This window comes from Pelophylax lessonae (assembly GCF_965119305.1).
Source record: "Pelophylax lessonae genome assembly, chromosome: 2".
Classification (NCBI taxonomy): domain Eukaryota; kingdom Metazoa; phylum Chordata; class Amphibia; order Anura; family Ranidae; genus Pelophylax; species Pelophylax lessonae.
In genome coordinates, this window is record NC_138769.1 from 339,884,089 (window position 1) to 339,901,910 (window position 17,822).

Sequence of the window (17,822 nt, forward strand, 5' to 3'; positions counted from 1 at the left end):
GAGAATCCTTGTATTTTTATCAATGAATACAAGACTTCATTTGGCTAAAGTGGAGAGGTGGGTGGATGGCAGGAAATCTCCCTTATGTCTGCGCTGCTTAATGTATGTAGCTGGTGCTACTACAGTATATTACAGCACACTCCGCACTTGCACCATTTTATATAATGAAAATCGTTTGTTTGCGCCAGCTTGTCCCAAACAATCTATTTAAAGTTAATATAATGCTGTCAATTATTTTTTTATTTTTTTTATTGGAAAGCTCATTCCAATTGTTGTTAATTTAATGCAGAGAGCAGATTCAACATTCCACAAATGTCTTGGCGAAGGAAACAAATACTTACTTGAAGGATCTTGCCTTGGTTTCTGCTCCGCTCTCTCCAACTGAGCAGGTAAAAGTTGCTTTGTTTTTTTACAGGACAACTTATGAAATTGATGCCGATTTTACTGTTTCTTTAGTTTACAGAAATTACAAATATATAAGTTTTCCTGAGGGTACAGTTTACTACAGCTCTTGAGAATGTTCAGAATTGAGGCCCATACACACAATAAGAAAATCGGAAGTAAAATTTAGTCCGATGAACGATCTTCAGATTTTCTGCTCATTAGTATGGTGCTTTTGGCAGCCGATTCTGACTTTTTTGGACGACCAAAACGGAGTCTGCAGGCTTTAAAATTTTTATCACATGTGAACACATTGTCTGTCTGATTTTCGTTTTAATTGGTAAAGTTTTCGTAGGAAAAAAATTGCAAGAGCAAGACTACGCATGCTCAGAAATGAAAACACATACAACACCATTTACCACATTACATCACTTCTAAAGTTGAATTCTGTCGTATGAGAATTTTCGTATGAAAGTAACCTTCACTTTCCATATGAGACTAGCATGCAACAAAAAATAGACAAAAATGTTCTCGATAATCTGATTTGCAGGTACGAGGCTTTAGGTTTTCCAAACTTGGAATTGGGTAGTCTTAAATAGTTTACCACTCTGGGTTGTGTAAAACTAAGATTGGCAATCTATGGTCATATACTCTAAATGCTAATGATTGTACAACAGTTTAAAGAGGATCTGTACATTGGGAGCTGTGCCTAAAAAGACCAGCAGAGAAAAGCACTAGTCTCGGCATTGCCTGTGAGCTTCCTGCATCTGATCTTTTCCCTCTTACTGAATTACCATATCTTGTTCTGTACTCTGGAAGTGTGGAAGGGGCCATCCTGGCTGAAGCAGGGCTTTGCTTTCTCATAGAAAAGCTGCTGACTGCTGGGTAATATTCAAGAACTGACAAGAGAGGTGTAGGAAGGCTAAAATAATTATAGATCCTTGCACTGCTGATCCTCAATTAAAGCTTTCTATCCAGCAAGGAGAAAAGTAAACAGCCCAGTAGTGATCTCACTAAATCTCACTATAGCTTATGAGATTAACTGTCAAAGGCATCAGTGCCACTTGCAATGCAGGTATACAGCTATGAGGATGTAGGCTTACTCTCATGCCAGAGTAAACTTCTGTTTTTCAAGGGAAAATTCAGGACAAATTGTACATTTTTTAGGTAAATGTTAGAGCCGGTTCACACTACTCCTACTTGGGACGCGACTTGTGTGCCCTCAAGTCGCCCCAAGTCTCTTGTCATTACAAATTCAATGAATGAGAGCCATCTTAAAATGCACTACTGAAGTCGCTCCGACTTCAGAAAAGGTTTCTGTACTACTTCAAGGCGACCTCTATCCGACTTGTGCCCATGGACTTCAATGGGAGTCGCCTCTAAGTCGGATCCTTATCTATTTTCAAGCGACTGTGATCAGACTTTCCAGGAAGAAGAAAAAGATTAGCCAGGCATTCCCCACAGACCAAGTCGCCTGTCATACAAGGCCCTTCAAAGTCAAGCTAAAAAGTCGCTCCTTCATGGGGCGACTTTCTGGTCACGGTAGTGTGAACCGGCTGTAAATGCACAGATAACATTTCTATATCTTCTCTAAAAATTACTTTTTGCATTCAGTTCCGCTTTAAAAAAAAAACTGCCATTAAAATATTGGAACCAGAAGAAAGAAAAGCAAAAAAAAAAACCACTGCAACCATTAAAATCGTTCAATAAAAATCTTTAAATATTTTAAAGGTGTTTCAGGAGCTCAAAGATGCCCCCTTCAACTAGAATCTGATGGTTGAGGATAACAAATACTAGTAAATTGTTACTAGGCACACTCCTTTAGTAGGTGGATTCGCTGTTTACATTAGGTTACCCGCTTAAACTCTGCCTCTAAATTTACAAGCACTAAACATTTTGGAGCCTTGATGTAAACTGACGGCATCTTTTGGCCCACCGTAAAGTGGACCTGTGAGTTCATTTACAAGTCTTCCTAAATGAATTCCTGAAATTTAAAATCTAGAAATAAAGCAATCAGTGCAGCCACAAAATATTTAAAACATATGGAAATTGTGAAAAATAAGTTGTAAGCTAAAGACTGTTGGTGATTCCACTGGCACCCTCAAAAATAAAACCTATACAATTAAATGAGGCAACACAATTTTACATTATACTATATCCCTCATATGTACCCCCCAAAGTTCATATTGGAAAAAAAAAAGTCCATAAATGTGAAAATGGTGCACATAATCTTCCCAAGATCAAATATCTATTGTGCCATGCCTGCATAATGCTGTAAATTGAATGCTCCCCTCCATTTTTGACCTCTAAAGATATGAGTTCAAATTCACGCTTTGCCACCCTCTGGGCAATGTTTGAGGTCAGATGTCAAACACACTGGTTATCCTCACTGCATTCAGGTATATATGTTGAAAGTGTTTATTAGCATAAAAGGAATTAACACTAGTACCAAGTACTATGAAAATTGAATGTAAGCATAGACCATCTCGCCACTCTACTCTCCCTCAAACAATATGGCCTTAGAATAACGTAACTGGTGTGGCGAGGCCCCCCCCCCCTCCCCCATACACGTTATGCCCCTTTCAAAAGACTTTCTCAGTAGCTATGCTATGAGAGGCAATAAATACCTAGATGTGTTACACTGACACATCATGTAGCATGCTGCATTTTTTTATAACAAAATTTTTGGGGTTTTACAGATACACAAAAAGAAAGCATAATCAGAGGGTAGATTTACAAAAGACCAGCTGGGCTAGCCTACAAAATTGTTTTCTAGGAAGGTATACAAAAGCTGATGGGGGTGTGTGTCCAGGATATAGGACACAACTATTTCCTGGGGGGGGGGGGTAAAAAATATCTGAAGGCATGGCCCCAACTCTGCCCAGCATGCTGCATGAAATAAAAGTTTAAGATAATAACTGGTTCACTATTGGGTGCTAAAGATAACTTTTTTTATTTTGTTTGGATTTTTTTTTTTTACATATATACATGTATTACTTCTCCTTGCAGAAATGTTGTGTTTTATAACCTTGTTCTATAGTGATATCTCCCCTACTTTCATCTTGCAGCGTCAGCAGAAGCTGCAGAAGGAGCGTCTTATGAATGATTTCTCTGCTGCACTGAACCGTTTCCAAGCTGTCCAGAGACAAGTTTCTGAGAAGGAGAAGGAGACGGTTGCTCGTGCAAGAGCTGGATCACGTCTGTCGGTATGTACAGTGCTGGTCATGGGTGGCTATGCTACTACATACTCAAGCCACAGCGAGATTATTAGCCTTCTTTTAATACAGCAGTATTTAAAGTGAGTAATAACCTAGGACAATTATATTGGCGCAAGGAAGGTGGATAAGGCTACATCCCATAGGTACTGTTCATATGGATAGGACAATAAAAAAATAAAATAAAAAATTTTAGTCAAAAATTTTGTGAGTACCTTTATATCACTTGCTAATACCCGATGTGCTACACTTAGATGGCACTTGTTTTTGCTCCCTCTGCAGTAAGTGATGCAAAGTAAAAAATAATAAAAAGTGAATTAGCGCTTGTGATAAAAAAAGTGTAAAATATACATACACACAAATACAAAAATAAGAGAATATTGCAGCGCTGCAGTAAGTAATGCAAAGTGATTGCCCTAAAATGGATATAGGCAGACCATATATTTTTAAGCAGCAGATAGCACTGGAAAATGGTATACCAATCTTGATCTACAAGAACAGAGACTTTAAGAAATCTGAGCCTGATATAATTAGCATGACCACCCTTCTAGACCACAGAGAATACCACACATTCTCCCATTAAAAGATAGGAGTGTGTGTGTGTGTGTGTGTGTGTGTGTGTGTGTGTATGTGTATGTATATATACTGTAAGGTGGGGAAAAAGTATTTGATCCCTTCTGATTTTTTACGTTTACCGCTGACAAAGAAATGAGCAGCCTACAAATGTTTTAATGGTAGGTTTATTTTAACAGAAAGAGACTAAATAACAAAAATATCCAGAAAAATACATTTCAAAAAAGTTAAAAATGTATTTGCATTTTAATGAGTGAAATGGGTATTTGATCCCCTGTCAATCTATCTTGGCTTGTTACCTGTATAAAAGACACCTGTCCACAGAAGCAATCTTATCAGTTGGATTCCAATCTCTCCACCATGGCCAAGACCAAAGAGCTGTCCAAGAGTGTCTGGAACAAGATTGTAGACCTACACAAGGCTGGAATGTGCTGCAAGACCATCGCCAAGCAGCTTGATGAGAGGGTGACAACAGTTGGTGCGATTATTCACAAATGGAAGAAACCCAAAATAACTGTCAATCTCCCTCAGTCTGGTGCTCCATGCAAGATCTCACCTCGTGACATTTTAATGATCAGGAAAATGGGGAGGAGCAGTCCAGAACTACACAGGAGAATCTTGTCGCTCTCAAGGCAGTTGGGACCATAGTCCCCAAGAAAACAATTGGTAACATGCCAGGCTGTGAAGGACAAATTCCGCAGCACCTGCAAGGTCCCCCTGCGCAAGAAAATCACATGTAAAGGCCTGTCTTAAGTTTGCTAATAAACATCTGAATGATTCAGAGGAGAACTGGGAGAAAGTGTCAAACGAGACCGAAATCAAGATCTTTCGCATCAACTCAACTCACCGTGTTTGGAGGAGGAATTCTGTTTGTCTACCCCAAAAACATCATTCCCACCGTTAAACATGGAGGTGGAAACATTAAGCTTTTGGGGGGGACAGGACAACTACACAGCATCAATAGGGACGATGGACAGGGTCATATACCATCAAATCTTGGGTGAAAACCTCCTTTCCCTCAGCCAGGGCATTGAAAATGGGTCGTGTATGAGTATTCCAGCATGACAATGACCCAAAGCACACGGCCAAGGCAACAAAGGAGTGATTTACGAGAAAGCAAATTAAGGTCATGGTGTGGCCTAGCCAGTCCCCAGACCTTAATCCCGTAGAGCCCTGGTCCCCAACCCTGGTCCTCAGGGCCCACTAACAGGCCAGGTTTGCAAGATAACTGAAATACAGGTGATCTCATTTGCTGCTGAGTGATTGCATTACTCTAGTCTGCATCTCCCCAAGGTAATACTTAAAATCTGGCCTGTTAGTGGGCCCTGAGGACCTGAGTTGAGGACCACTGCCGTAGAAAATATGTGAAGGGAGCTGAAGTGAAGGTTCAAGTTACCAAACGTCAGACTCAAAATCTTATGGACTTGGAGAGGCTCTGCAAATAGAAATGGGACAAAACCCCCCCCCTGAGATGTGTGCAAATCTGGTGGCCAACTACAAGAAATGTCTAACCTCCATGATTGCCAACAAGAGTTTTGCCACCAAGTACTAAGTCATGTTTTGCAAAAGGGTAAAAACGTATTTCTCTTTTGTTCATTGATGGACACAGCTCCTCCTCTTCTTGACTAAGTGGGTTATGCTGCCCCCTACAAGAGTAGGACACTAGGCAGGAAAAAACTTGACTATGCCTATGGGGCAGTCCAAGGGGGTATACTCCCACTCTCTGCTATAGGTACTCCAGTTTTTTTTTTTTGCCTATTCAGGAGTAAGGACCTAGTTCCTTGCTGGGCTCTCTGGTCCTGGCAATTTTTTTCTTTTTAAATGGGGTCTTTTTCCTTGTCTTTTTTTTTTTTTTTTTTTTTTGTTCCTGTTAGATCTACAATTAAGTGCTGGACTAGGCGACGGACTGGATAATCTAGATCCAAAGGGGCCCCCAAGTCTGGCCAGCGAGTGATTGCAGACCGCAGCTCCACGCTAGGTCGGCTGCGACATATCCCCACTGGATGGGGGCTGGCGTGCGAGTTTAACGTCTCCCGAGGGCGCATACGAACTGGCTTCAGCCTGAGTCGCAGCGTTTCCTCCTGGCCGACAGCACCCACATTACAATGGAGCCGTGGTCTGTCCAGAGCGGTGCCCACCCTGTTCCTGGTGTGGCAAGTAGCTTCCCCCCCCCCCCTCTACTCCTGGAGTGTTTTGGGGTGGAATGTGGGCCCCTTCCTGGAATGGTCGGACCCCAGGCTCCCATCCCTCCCAGTCAGTGTTCCCCTTTCTCGGTGGTCTTCTGCATGCCCTTGCCCCTTATCTGCCCACACCCCCTCCCCCCCCCCCCCTGCAGTGGACATACCTTTTTAGGTTGGCCTGGGGTGTTGAGCTGGCAAAGGGTGGAGAGGCGTGCGACCAAACGATCAAACCTTGGGAGGGAGATGGACTGGGTGGGGGCGCCTGCCAGGGCCCCCTCTTCTGTTGGGATCATTTTCATGCTTTTGGGGGCCCCTGGGAACTGTGCGTGGTTGCCATTTTCTTGTAGCCTTTTATGCTACAGATCAATGGCCATGTTTGTGTAGCCTTGGGGGCCATTTTTTTTGTGGTTTCCCATTGAAAATAGCGGCGGCCTTGTTTTTTGAGCCGGATGGGCATTGATTCGGTGGTGGGAGCCCCTTCTCGGCCTCTAGTGCTGATCCCTGGATATTCCTCTTCCTGATCGCCGCATTGCGTGCAGTTCGATACTGTGAGTACCTGACTGGTGGTGGTGAGTCTGTGGGGGGGTCTCTCTCCCCCTCTCTGCTGTTGCAGCAGTAGTGCTCTGCGCTTGGCCTTATGGTGCCGCTGGTGCGGTGGGGTGTCCCTTGCAGTGTTCTACACTTTTTTTTTTTTTTTTGCGGGTTCCCCTCGCTATTAATGGATTCCCTAGAGAGTATTTCACCACCTGATCCCCCTCTGAGGCTGTCACTAACTGCACTGATGACGGTCCCGGATTTCTTGCTGGCCAAGGTAGATTTGGCCCTGGGCAAACGGGCTAGCAAAAAGCGTCACCCCCCCCCCCCCACACCTGCTTCCTCTGTCTAATCGGATCCAAAATCTGATTCGGCCGCCACGGATGAGTTACCCTTCGGGATCTGCGTCCATGCACCCTGCGTGCTCAGATAGTGAGAATGATTCCTCTGCTGCTCTAGCCATGCATGAAAAGGCACTAATTTGCAATCCCTAAGTGTTTTGCAATGCGGTACCCCTATGAGGATTCCTCCTTAACAAAAACGGATGGTTCCTCCTGTAATGGACTCTCCGGTTTCCAGGTTGAATAAAGCCATTGTAATCTCGGTTGAAGAGTACCCAGTCTTCTCAGATCCAGGTGATATGGCAGGTCAAGGTCTCCGACCTCCTATGTTCACTGTGGCTGGTTTGGCACTTAGGCCGGTATTTACTATTGCTCTGGTGTCGCAAGCTATGACGGAGTGGGCAAAACTTCTACGCTGCGACATGGTGGGGGAACAGCTCCCCCCCCCCCCCCCCAGCCTTTGCGGAGCTGGTGGATCAGTTGGTCCAAGGGCTACAGTTTTTTTCTTTGATGTCTCTTTGGATGCTGCTCCCTTGATTTCTAGACTGTGTCTGTTTTAGCGGTGGTCTGTAATGCTCCTGCGTTTTATGTATAATGTGGATTTACAGCTGCAGAAATATTCCACTTCATTAGTCATGTAGAGAAATGCTGAGACACCAATCCCAACTCCCAAGACTCATCATGTGTGGATAGTCTCAATTCAGCAAGTAAATACACACACTCAATAAGATGTTCCTAGAGTGACTTATATGTATAGTAATATAGTGATGATAGGCTGAAGAGACAGGTTGGGTAGAGATGGTAGATGACAGACACTTGAAAGGAATGTTCTTGAAAGTAAGATAGTAGCAGATGGGATGCAGATAGGTTTAGCAATCATGTATGGTAGCAGATGATAGAGTAGCAGGTGAACATACAGGATAGACCAACCCAGTGCAAGAGCAGATGGTATTAGGCTCAAGAGCTAGCAATCTTAGTTAATGCAGATGTAGTAATAGTCCTTAGTATGCAGAGCTAGATAGTGTAAGCTTTAGTATGAAGGTTATAGAGGTTTCCCCTGTGGGGTACTTATCACTGGTAGCAATGTAGTAGAGGAGAGGTTCGGCAAGAGCGGATGATCCGGTAATGGGATACAGGGATCAGCAGCGTGGTTCCGATAGCGAGGTATGCTTGCAAGCATGAGAGCTTCAAGGCAGATTATGCGGCGTTGAACGAACATGTGAGTGAGACCGCCGGAGGTTGAAATAGCCGCTCCAGCGGCGCTCAGTGATGACAGCATCGGTCTTAAAGGTGTATGCGCACCTTACCAAAAGAGAATGGTGGGGCGCATACACTTAGGAAAAGTGGAATTAGGGTACCAAAGGTACCAGAACATTACATGGTCCTGCGGCACATCATCTGGCTGAAATGCTGGTCTGCAGACCAGGCTTCTAAGAAGGTTTTATCCAATCTTCCATTTGTGTGGGGATCGCCTGTTTGGTGCTTCCTTGGATAACCTCATCGGCATTACAGGGGGAAAGAGTACTCTTCTTCCTCAGGCATCCAAGGGTAAGGAGTCCCGTCGTAGACCCTTTCTTTTCGGCTCACAAGAGGCCTTTGTCCCTCAGGGTCTCAAGACAAGGGACTGAAGCTCTTGAATTGAATCCATTTGCACGGTGGTGGCTTCTCTACATTGGGGATTTCCCCGCCTCTGTCGACATCAGGGATGCCTACCTACACATCCCAATATGCATCAGTCACCAGCACTTCCCCCGCTTTGCCGTGGGCAAGGAGCATTATCAGTTTGTGGCGTTGCCCTTTGGTCTTGCCTCTGCTCCCCAGGTCTTCCCAAAAGTATTGGCCTCGGTGCTAGCATTGCTGCGTCAGCAGGGGATAACGGTACTGGGGTATCTAGACGATCTGTCTCTGCGAGCAGAGTCTTTGATTGCTCTGTTTGAGAACTTGGAGATTACTCTGCGTACTCTGGCCTCAGCCAGAGTGTTTGTTTCTTCCTCTGGAAAAACTTAAGAAATTGCAGGGGGCAATTCAGCTTCTGCTGTCTAGCAGACGGTCATCTCTTCGGTCTTGCATGTGGGTACTGGGCCTGATAGTGTCTTTCTTTTTGAGGCGGTTCCGTTTGCGCAGTTCCATACGAGATATCTGCAAAACGATTTTGGTGAAATTGAACAAAAATCTTCAGTCTCTAGACAATCGGATCCTGTTGAGCTGGAGTATGAGGGAGTCCCTGGTTTGGTGGCTTTGTTCTCCGGCACTTCATCAGGGCAAACAATTTCTTCCCCTGTACTGGGCGGTTGTCACCACGGATTACCACATGTCCAGGTGGGGAGGCGTCCTCGGCACAGAATGTGCTCAGGGGGACTGGACTCTCGAAGAGTCCAGGCTACCAATCAATGTACTGGAACTTCAAGCGATAAGACTGTCTGGATCATTGGACATGTCGTCTCAAGGGGTACGGATTCAATCGGACAATGACACGGCCATGGCCTATGTCCATCACAAAGGGGGCACAAGAGTAGTCCTGGCTACTCAGGAAGTAGCCGGCATTCTAAGGTGGGCAGAACAATTTGTTCCAGCCCTCTCTGCTGTGCACATTCCAGGGGTGGAAGATTGTCAGGCGGATTACCTCAGTCGACAGGCGTTGGGCCAGGGGGAATGGTCACTTCATCCGGAGGTGTTTTTATCAGCTGTGTCTCCAGTGGGATACTCCAGAGGTGGAACTGTTGGCTTCTCGCCTCAACAGCAAAGTGCAGAGGTTTTTGGCACAGTCCCAGGATCCTCTAGCCAATGCCACAGACTCATTAGTGGCTCCTTGGAGTCAGTATCATCTGATTTACGCTTTTTCTCCTCTCAAGCTTCTGCTGAGACTCCTGTGCTAGTTGGAGGCAGAAGGAATTCCGGTCAGCCTAGTGGCTCCAGACTGGCTTTGCCAGTCTTGGTACGCCGATCTGGTATGGCTGGTCGCTGATGCTCCTTGGAGACTTCATCTCGCAAGATCTGTTGTTTTAAGGGCCAATCTTCCATCCTGCATTAGTCGCTGGCTTTGACGGCTTGGCTGTTGAAAGCCAGATGCTGAAGGATAGAGGGTTGTCTGACTCAGTGATTCCTATGCTGTTAAAAGCTAGAAAATTGAATTCTAGGAAGATTTATCATCGTACTTAGACGTACATTGCGTGGTGTAATTTTTATTCCTCAGGGTTCACCCTCGCTCCTTTTCATGACTCTGATCTTGGCCTTCCTCCAATGAAGGGTTGAGCAGTGCCTGGCCTTGAGTACCCTCAAGGGCCAGGTTTCGAGTTTGGCGGTTTTCTTTCAATGTCCATTGGCCACACACACCTTGGTGTGTGTACTTTTTCTCCAGGGAGTGAGACACTTGGTTCCTCCAGTGCGGTCTCTGTTCCTGCCGTGGGACCTCTATTTGGTGTTGTCAATTCTCCAGAAGCCTCCCCTTGAAAACATTCGGGAGGTTCCCCTTCTTACGTTGTCCCTGAAGGTGGCCTTTTTGGTGTTTATTACTTCTGTGGGCAGGGTGTCTGAGCTGGCGGCGCTGTCTTGTCCGCCTTACCTGGTGGTTCACAGGGATAAGGTGGTTCTTCGTCCATGCCTGTCGTTCCTTCCAAAGGTTATCTCTTATCTTCATGTTGCCATCCCTGTGTCCCAGGCCTTGGCATCCTAAGGAAATTGCCTTGCATTTCCTGCATGCAGTTCAGGCAAGAAGGGTGTCCCTTGCAGCTACAGAGTCTTTTAGAAAGTCAGACTCACTATTTGTCCTCCCATGGATGGACCTCGCAAAGGTTTGGCTGCTTCTGCTGCGACCATTTCCAGATGGATCAGATACTATGGTTGAGGCTTATTTCATTAAGGGTCAGGTTCCTCCTTTCCCTGTTGAGGCACTTGGTGCCTCCTAGGCCTTCAGTCATCAGGCGGCAGCGATGCAGGTTTGCAAGGTGGCTACCTGGTCGTCTGTGCACACTTTAACCAAGTTTATTTTTTTTTTTTTCTCAGGTGAGCTCGTTGTTTTATGGTTGAGCTCCATGTTACCTGGTTGGCTATGTTTAGCCTTGGGAAGTATTATTATTTATTTTTTTTTCTTGCAGTTCCCACCCCTCTTGTTTGACACTGCTTTGGGAAGTCCCACATAGTCAGGAAGATGAGGAGCTTAGACTTACCGTAAAATCCATTTCTCTGATATTCATTGACGGACACAGCACCCACCCCTTTATGGAGTTTTTTTTCTTTTTCTTCTTCTTCTGAAACTGCTTGTAACAAAACTGAGTACGTATAGCAGAGAAGGGGAGTAAACCCCCTGGGGCTGCCCCGTAGGCGCAGTCAAGTTTTTTTTTTTCCTGCCTAGTGTCCTACTCCTGTAGGGGGCAGCATAACCCACGTAGTCAAGAAGAGGAGGACCTGTGTCCGTCAATGAACATCAGAGATATGGATTTTACGGTAAGTCAAAAAAATTTGGCCTTAGGTTATATTCTCTCCAGCTTGAAAATACTGCATTATGGCCACTAGATGGAGCTGGCAATCATGAGAAAGAATTCACAGGATGAATAGGGTGATAACCTGTGTAGTAATATTTGTGACTTTTGCATTGATTCTATTCTATGGGATGATGAAACAGAGGTGAAATAACACTACTCATAAGGATGTATTAATAAAGCAAGTTGTGCTTGTTTGTGAATTGTGATATGACATGAGGTAAATAAGTCACTGTATCAAAGAAATAACACCAGAAGAGTAAAACACAGCACTGTCCAGACAGGGGGTCATGCAGCGTCATAGGACAGTCAGAGTAGAATAGAAACTCCTTCTACAAACTTTAACCAGACACTGATAAAAGTCACAAGCCTTCTATATACTGCTGATGAGAAAAGGTATTTGTTTACTAATAATTGCATTTCCATGTTCTGTGTACTGTGAGAGACCAGATATAGTGAATGCAGGCTCCTGGGTTTAGTAACATTTTAAATCCAGTAAATAGAGATAGCATTCTGGTATCAGTAATTTTTATATGCTTATGGGCTTAGACTGAAGTTATTTTTAAAGAAATACTCCACTTTTGTGGGAAAAAAAGAGGTGTGTTTTATATAACACTCACAATTACTAATTTTTTTGTTTTTATATTAGGGAGATGAAAAGCAGAAGGAAGAGCAGCTTGTTTCATTCGACAAGTAAGTAACAGTAGGAAAAATGCATTCTTTTGTGATTCTTCTAATCATGCAGCATATGAATATCTCTTTATAGAGTTTGTGTTATGAACTCTGGGCCAGAAAAGAACCATGTTGGGTCACTTGTCATGGAAGTGACTCCCAGAATAGTCTTGCAGAATCCTGGTGCTATCGGTGTAAGTGATACTAAAGCCTTGTGTTTTTTTTTTTTTTGTTAAACACGTTACACTTACATACTCTGTGCAGTGGTTTTGCACAGAGCATCCGGGATCCTCCCCTTCTCGGCTCCTCCCTCTTGCCAGGTGCCAGTCACACACACACACAGCCACGGTTGGCCCCATCCCCTCAGACTCCTGATTGGCTCACTGGCTGTGATTGACAGCAGTGTCCAAAAGCCAATCAGAAGTGCAAGGCTCTCGTTGACATTGCTGGATCGAGAGGGGGTCCGGGGGGCTGCTGCACACAGAAGGTTTTTACCTTCATACATAGAATGCATGAAGGTAAAAAACCTTGTGCCTTTTACATCCACTTTAAGACATTAGAGAATTACACTTCTGTTGATGTTGAAGTTCTCTATTCTACAGCTCCTTTGCTTATCCAAAAGGCAGTACAATTCTTACCTGGAATTCCTCAAACCCTGACATTTGTCAGTCAGTAATGTATTGGTGTTTCTTAGCTTTTTTTTTTTTTTATCATATGCATGGTCACCTTGTTATGTCTTATACAGCCAAACATAAACTACTTGGTTGTTGTAATCACAGCTATATTGCCAGGTTAAATTTCTTACAGTAGAGTGGAGAATTGCAGTTATGGTGCAAACTGCTTGATGTCTCCTTTGTCAAAAGCAAGCTCTTACATACAAACACTGATTTAGATTTGCTCTTTTTAGCAGTATTTATTACCAAAATACAGTAAGATTATTACCAGACAAATCCATACTGTTGGTAGCCCTTCTTCCTTAAGACCACTATACATATTACAATTTGATTGTACAACCTCATTTTAAAGCGGATTTCCATGTTTCCTGTGACTTTAAAGGTTGTTTGAACTAAGTTGGTCCAAATTATTTTCTTCACTAAGTGCTGCATTGGCTCTAAGCACTGTATGGAGTTTAAGCTGCATACAGTACACAGGGCTGGGTTCAGGCTGTGAGGCAGACTTCTTGACTCGCACCCATAACACTGCAGAGTTGGTCTGAGTGGTGTTCAGCTATTCACAGGAAGCTTTGTATTCATTCATAGTAGAGCTTCACAATTCTGGCTAAAATGAAAATACCAATTTTTTGGCTTAGAATAAAGCTCACGATTCTCATCGTAACATCATTTTTTACACCAGGGATTCCCAAACTATGGCCCTGCAGTTGTTCAGGAACTACAATTCCCATCATGCCTAGTCATGTATGTGAATGTCAGAGTTTTACAATGTCTCATGGGACGTGTAGTTCTGCAACAGCTGCAGGGCTGTAGTTTGGGAATCCCTGTTTTACACTATACAAAAAAATTGGGCTGACTTTACTGTTTTTTTTTTTTTTTTTCATTAAAGTGTACTTTTCCAAAAAAAACTACGTTTGAAAGACTTCTGCGCAAATACAGTGTGACATAAAAATTGCAACAATCTCCATTTTATTCTCTAGGGTCTCTCTCTCTCTCTCTCTCTCTCTCTCTCTCTCTCTCTCTCTATATCTATATATATATATATATATATATATATATATATATATATATATATATATATATATATATATATATATATATATATATATATATATATATATATATATATATATATATGTGTATGTATGTTTGGGGGTTCTAAGTAATGTTCTAGCAAAAAATACTGATTTTCACTTGTAAGCAACAAATGTCAGAAAAATACATAGTCTTTAAGAGGTTAAACTGCCCTCCTTTACAGAGGGAAGTTCATTCCTTTGATCTAAAAGACCAAAATGATACATTGTAAAGCATGGTTTAGTGCCGGTTCACATTTGTGCGATGTGGGAACGCTGCGAATATACAGTGTGTTCCTGCATCGCATCCGCACCTCTGGCAGTTCACACTGCCATATGCGATACGCCGGGGGTGTCAATTAAAAGTTAACGACACCCCCAGATAAGATCGCATATTGCAGTGCGATCTGTAACTTCGCACAGAATTGGATCGCACTAGTGTGAACCACCATGCGATCCGATGCTGCGGACCAAAAGAAGGGTCCTGTGTGTCTTTTAATGCGATTGCGGTGCAAATTCAGCCATACAAAGTGTATGGCTGAATTTGCACTGCACAGAGATCAGGAGCAGTGCGCTCCGAATTACACGCGATCTCATCTCTGTGATCGCACTAAAGTGAACCGGCACTTATAGTTATCTAGTAGCCTTAACAATGTTAATAAACATTTGCCTGAGGCTTTTTTTTTAAGATTATTCATGCAGCTCTAATTTATAGAAAACAAAGCTGCTTATGAAGTCTCTGCATTGTTTCAGGTGTCTGTCCCGCAGCTGGAACGCAGCACTGTGTACTGTAGGTAGCTGAAGCTGCATGCAACTTATATAATCCTTGGAGACACTGCAGCAGTTAGTGAAGGAAATAGTTTGTTTAAAACCAGCTTAGAAAGAGACTAAAAATTGGAAACTAATGCAGCCATCACATCTAAGAATTGGTAAACTGCAAAATAATTTGTTTTTGGGACTGCTTTAATGATCATTTAGGCAAGGGGCTCCACAGAATTTGGTTTTAAACTGACAATGCCTATAGACTTCCCTACTGTTTTTAAAACAACTTGTTTGTTTTTTCCTAAGCAATGAGGACTGGAACCAGATGCAGGACCAAGAAGAAGATCTTGGAATAACAGAGCAAGACCTGGAACTTATCAAAGAGAGAGAGAGTGCTATCCAGAAACTAGAGGTTGGTAATCTGATCCAAAACTTGTGTGGCTTCCTTGTGCTGTAAGACTGTATGCAAGAAAAATGTTGGCATTCAAATTAGAGAATCTTATTAAACTGCTGGGAATGCACCCTATGTAGTTTGTTTAAGTTTAGTAAATTAAGGTAAAAATTGCCAGCAGGAACCATTGAGCCTTTGTTCTGTTCTCAGCATTATGGTTGAACTTTTACTGTAGTAATAACTTCTTTCTGCCCGCGCTATAGCCGAAAGACGGCTACAGCGCGGGCCTAAATTGCTGGGAGGGCATCCATGTACGTCCTCCAGTGCATGTGCTGCCTGCGCGCCCTGGGATTAGCGAGTCTGTGCGTAAGGGGTCAATCTCGGTCCTTTATTACGTGATCAGCCGACAGCTGATCACGTGATGTAACACAGTAACAGAAGCCCGTAATCGGCTTGTGTAAATGGGGCATCTGTCCCGCACATGGACACCCACTGCTGCTAACCAGTGCATATCAGTACTGCTATGCAGTGCCTCCTATCAGTGCTGCCTATCAGTGCAGCCTCCTTAGCACACATCAGTGAAGCAGAAAAATTACCATTTGCAAAATGTTATAACAAAACTATGAAAACTGTTTTTCAGTCATTTTTTGTTTGTTCAGCAAAAAAAAAACCCAGTGGTGATTAAATACCACCAAAAAGCTCTATTTGTGTGAAAAAAGATAAAAATTTAATATGGGTAAAGTGTTGCATAACTGCGTACAGGGACGGACTGAGCGGTCGGGCACTTCGGACGTGGTCCGAGGGCCCAGCCGGCAAGTGGGGCCCGCCGCCCAGTACAGAAGGAATTCACCCGATGTGTTGTCTCAGAGACAACATCGGGCTATCGGGGCCTGGCTGCTGCCGTTAAGTAGGTGGGAGGAGGGGCCCGGATGCTGGCGCTACGTGGATGGGAGGAGGGGAGGGGCCCGGAGGCCGGCGCTATGAAGAGGGGCGGGGCCCGGAGGCCGGCGCTACATATGTGGGAGGAGGGGAGGGGCCCGGAGACCGGAGCTACGTAGGTGGGAGGAGGGGCCCGGAACTGGGTTTCCATGTTGTCCTGTGAGCAGGGGCGTGTCGATGTGACGTCAACGTGCGCCACCTCCACAGGTAAGTAATGGAGTTGAGGTGGTCTAATGAGATGTTACAGCCTTTGTACAAACTTATGGAAGTAAAGCCAGTCATATGGGCAGTTTTACACTGTCCATAGGATTGTACACTGCCCAATGTGCCCATACGGATTATACACTGCCCAATGTGCCCATATGGATTTTACACTGCCCAATGTGCCCATACGGATTTTACACTGCCCAATGTGCCCATACGGATTTTACACTGCCCAATGTGCCCATACGGATTTTACACTGCCTATACAGATTGTACGCTGCCCATATGGAATGTACACTGCCCATATGGATTGTGTACAATCCTATGGGCAGTGTACAATCCTATGGGCAGTGTACAATCCTATGGAATTACAGCATATCCTATGGGTACAATCATACATCATATGAGCAGTGTTACATTGTATGAGTAGATTGCTCCATGTGCCTTGATACATGAGGCGGTGTGTACAGAAGAGACATGTACCTTGCTGTAGAGGAATACATGTATGATGTATAATGTGAGGACATCCATACAGAGTAGTAGAGAGGTGTGATCTATGGTGACCCATGCAGGGGCGGACTGAGCGGTCAGGCACTTCGGACGTAGTCCAAGGGTCCGACTGGGAAGGGGGGCCGTCACCCAGTACAGAATTAATTTACCCGATGTCTCAGAGACCACATCGGGCCCAGTGGCCGGAGCTACGTAACTGGGAGTAGGGGAGGGGCTCGGCAGCCAATGCTACTTCCGTGGGAGGAGGGGCCCCGCTCTGGGTTTCAAGGGTGTCCTGTGAGTGGGGGCGCGTCGGCGTCGCGCACTGATGTTGCATCGATGTCATGAAGTGACGTCAACGTGCGCTGCCTCCACAGGTAGGTAATGATTTTCTCTAAGTTGAGATGGCCTAATGAGATGGTACAGGTTTTGTTCAAGGTAATGCTAATGCACTGGTCTTGGTTTGTCCATTTATCATTGGTAATGCACTTGTTTATAAATTATTGTACTTTTGTTCCTTGTGTCTAAAGATTGTGTAGGGTGTGGCTGGAGGTGGAACATGGGTGGGGCCTGGAAAGGGGCCCTTGATTTATTTTGCCCGGGGGCCTTGAGGGTTCTCAGTCCGCCCCTGACTGCGCAATTGTCATTCAAAGAGTGACAGTGCTGAAAGCTGAAAATTGGCCTGGGCAGGAAGGGGTTTAAGTGCTCAGTAAGCAAGTGGTTAATCATCCCCAGCTTCCACTTAAATTCTCTTTGTTATACTGATCCTTCATAGGAAACCTATAAGACAGAATCAGATTACACAGACCACAAAGTGTTTATCCGATAGATGGTTTCCACTGACTTTGTTTATTTACTCAGAGGGATAATAAATGTAAATTTTATATTTGGGTTGTTTAGCTGAATAAAGGAAAAAGTA

At 44.2% G+C, this 17,822-nt stretch overlaps 1 protein-coding gene across 1 annotated transcript in view; it reads left to right on the top strand.

The window, feature by feature from the left end:
- The window catches only part of STX12 (syntaxin 12), a 60,372-nt gene that overhangs the window by 25,609 nt on the left and 16,941 nt on the right, over positions 1–17,822 (top strand). The window contains exons 3-6 of the mRNA XM_082246777.1: positions 290–389; positions 3,450–3,587; positions 12,352–12,395; positions 15,187–15,292. Coding sequence (XP_082102903.1) covers positions 290–389; positions 3,450–3,587; positions 12,352–12,395; positions 15,187–15,292 — 388 coding nt within the window. The remainder of the gene's footprint in view (positions 1–289; positions 390–3,449; positions 3,588–12,351; positions 12,396–15,186; positions 15,293–17,822) is intronic.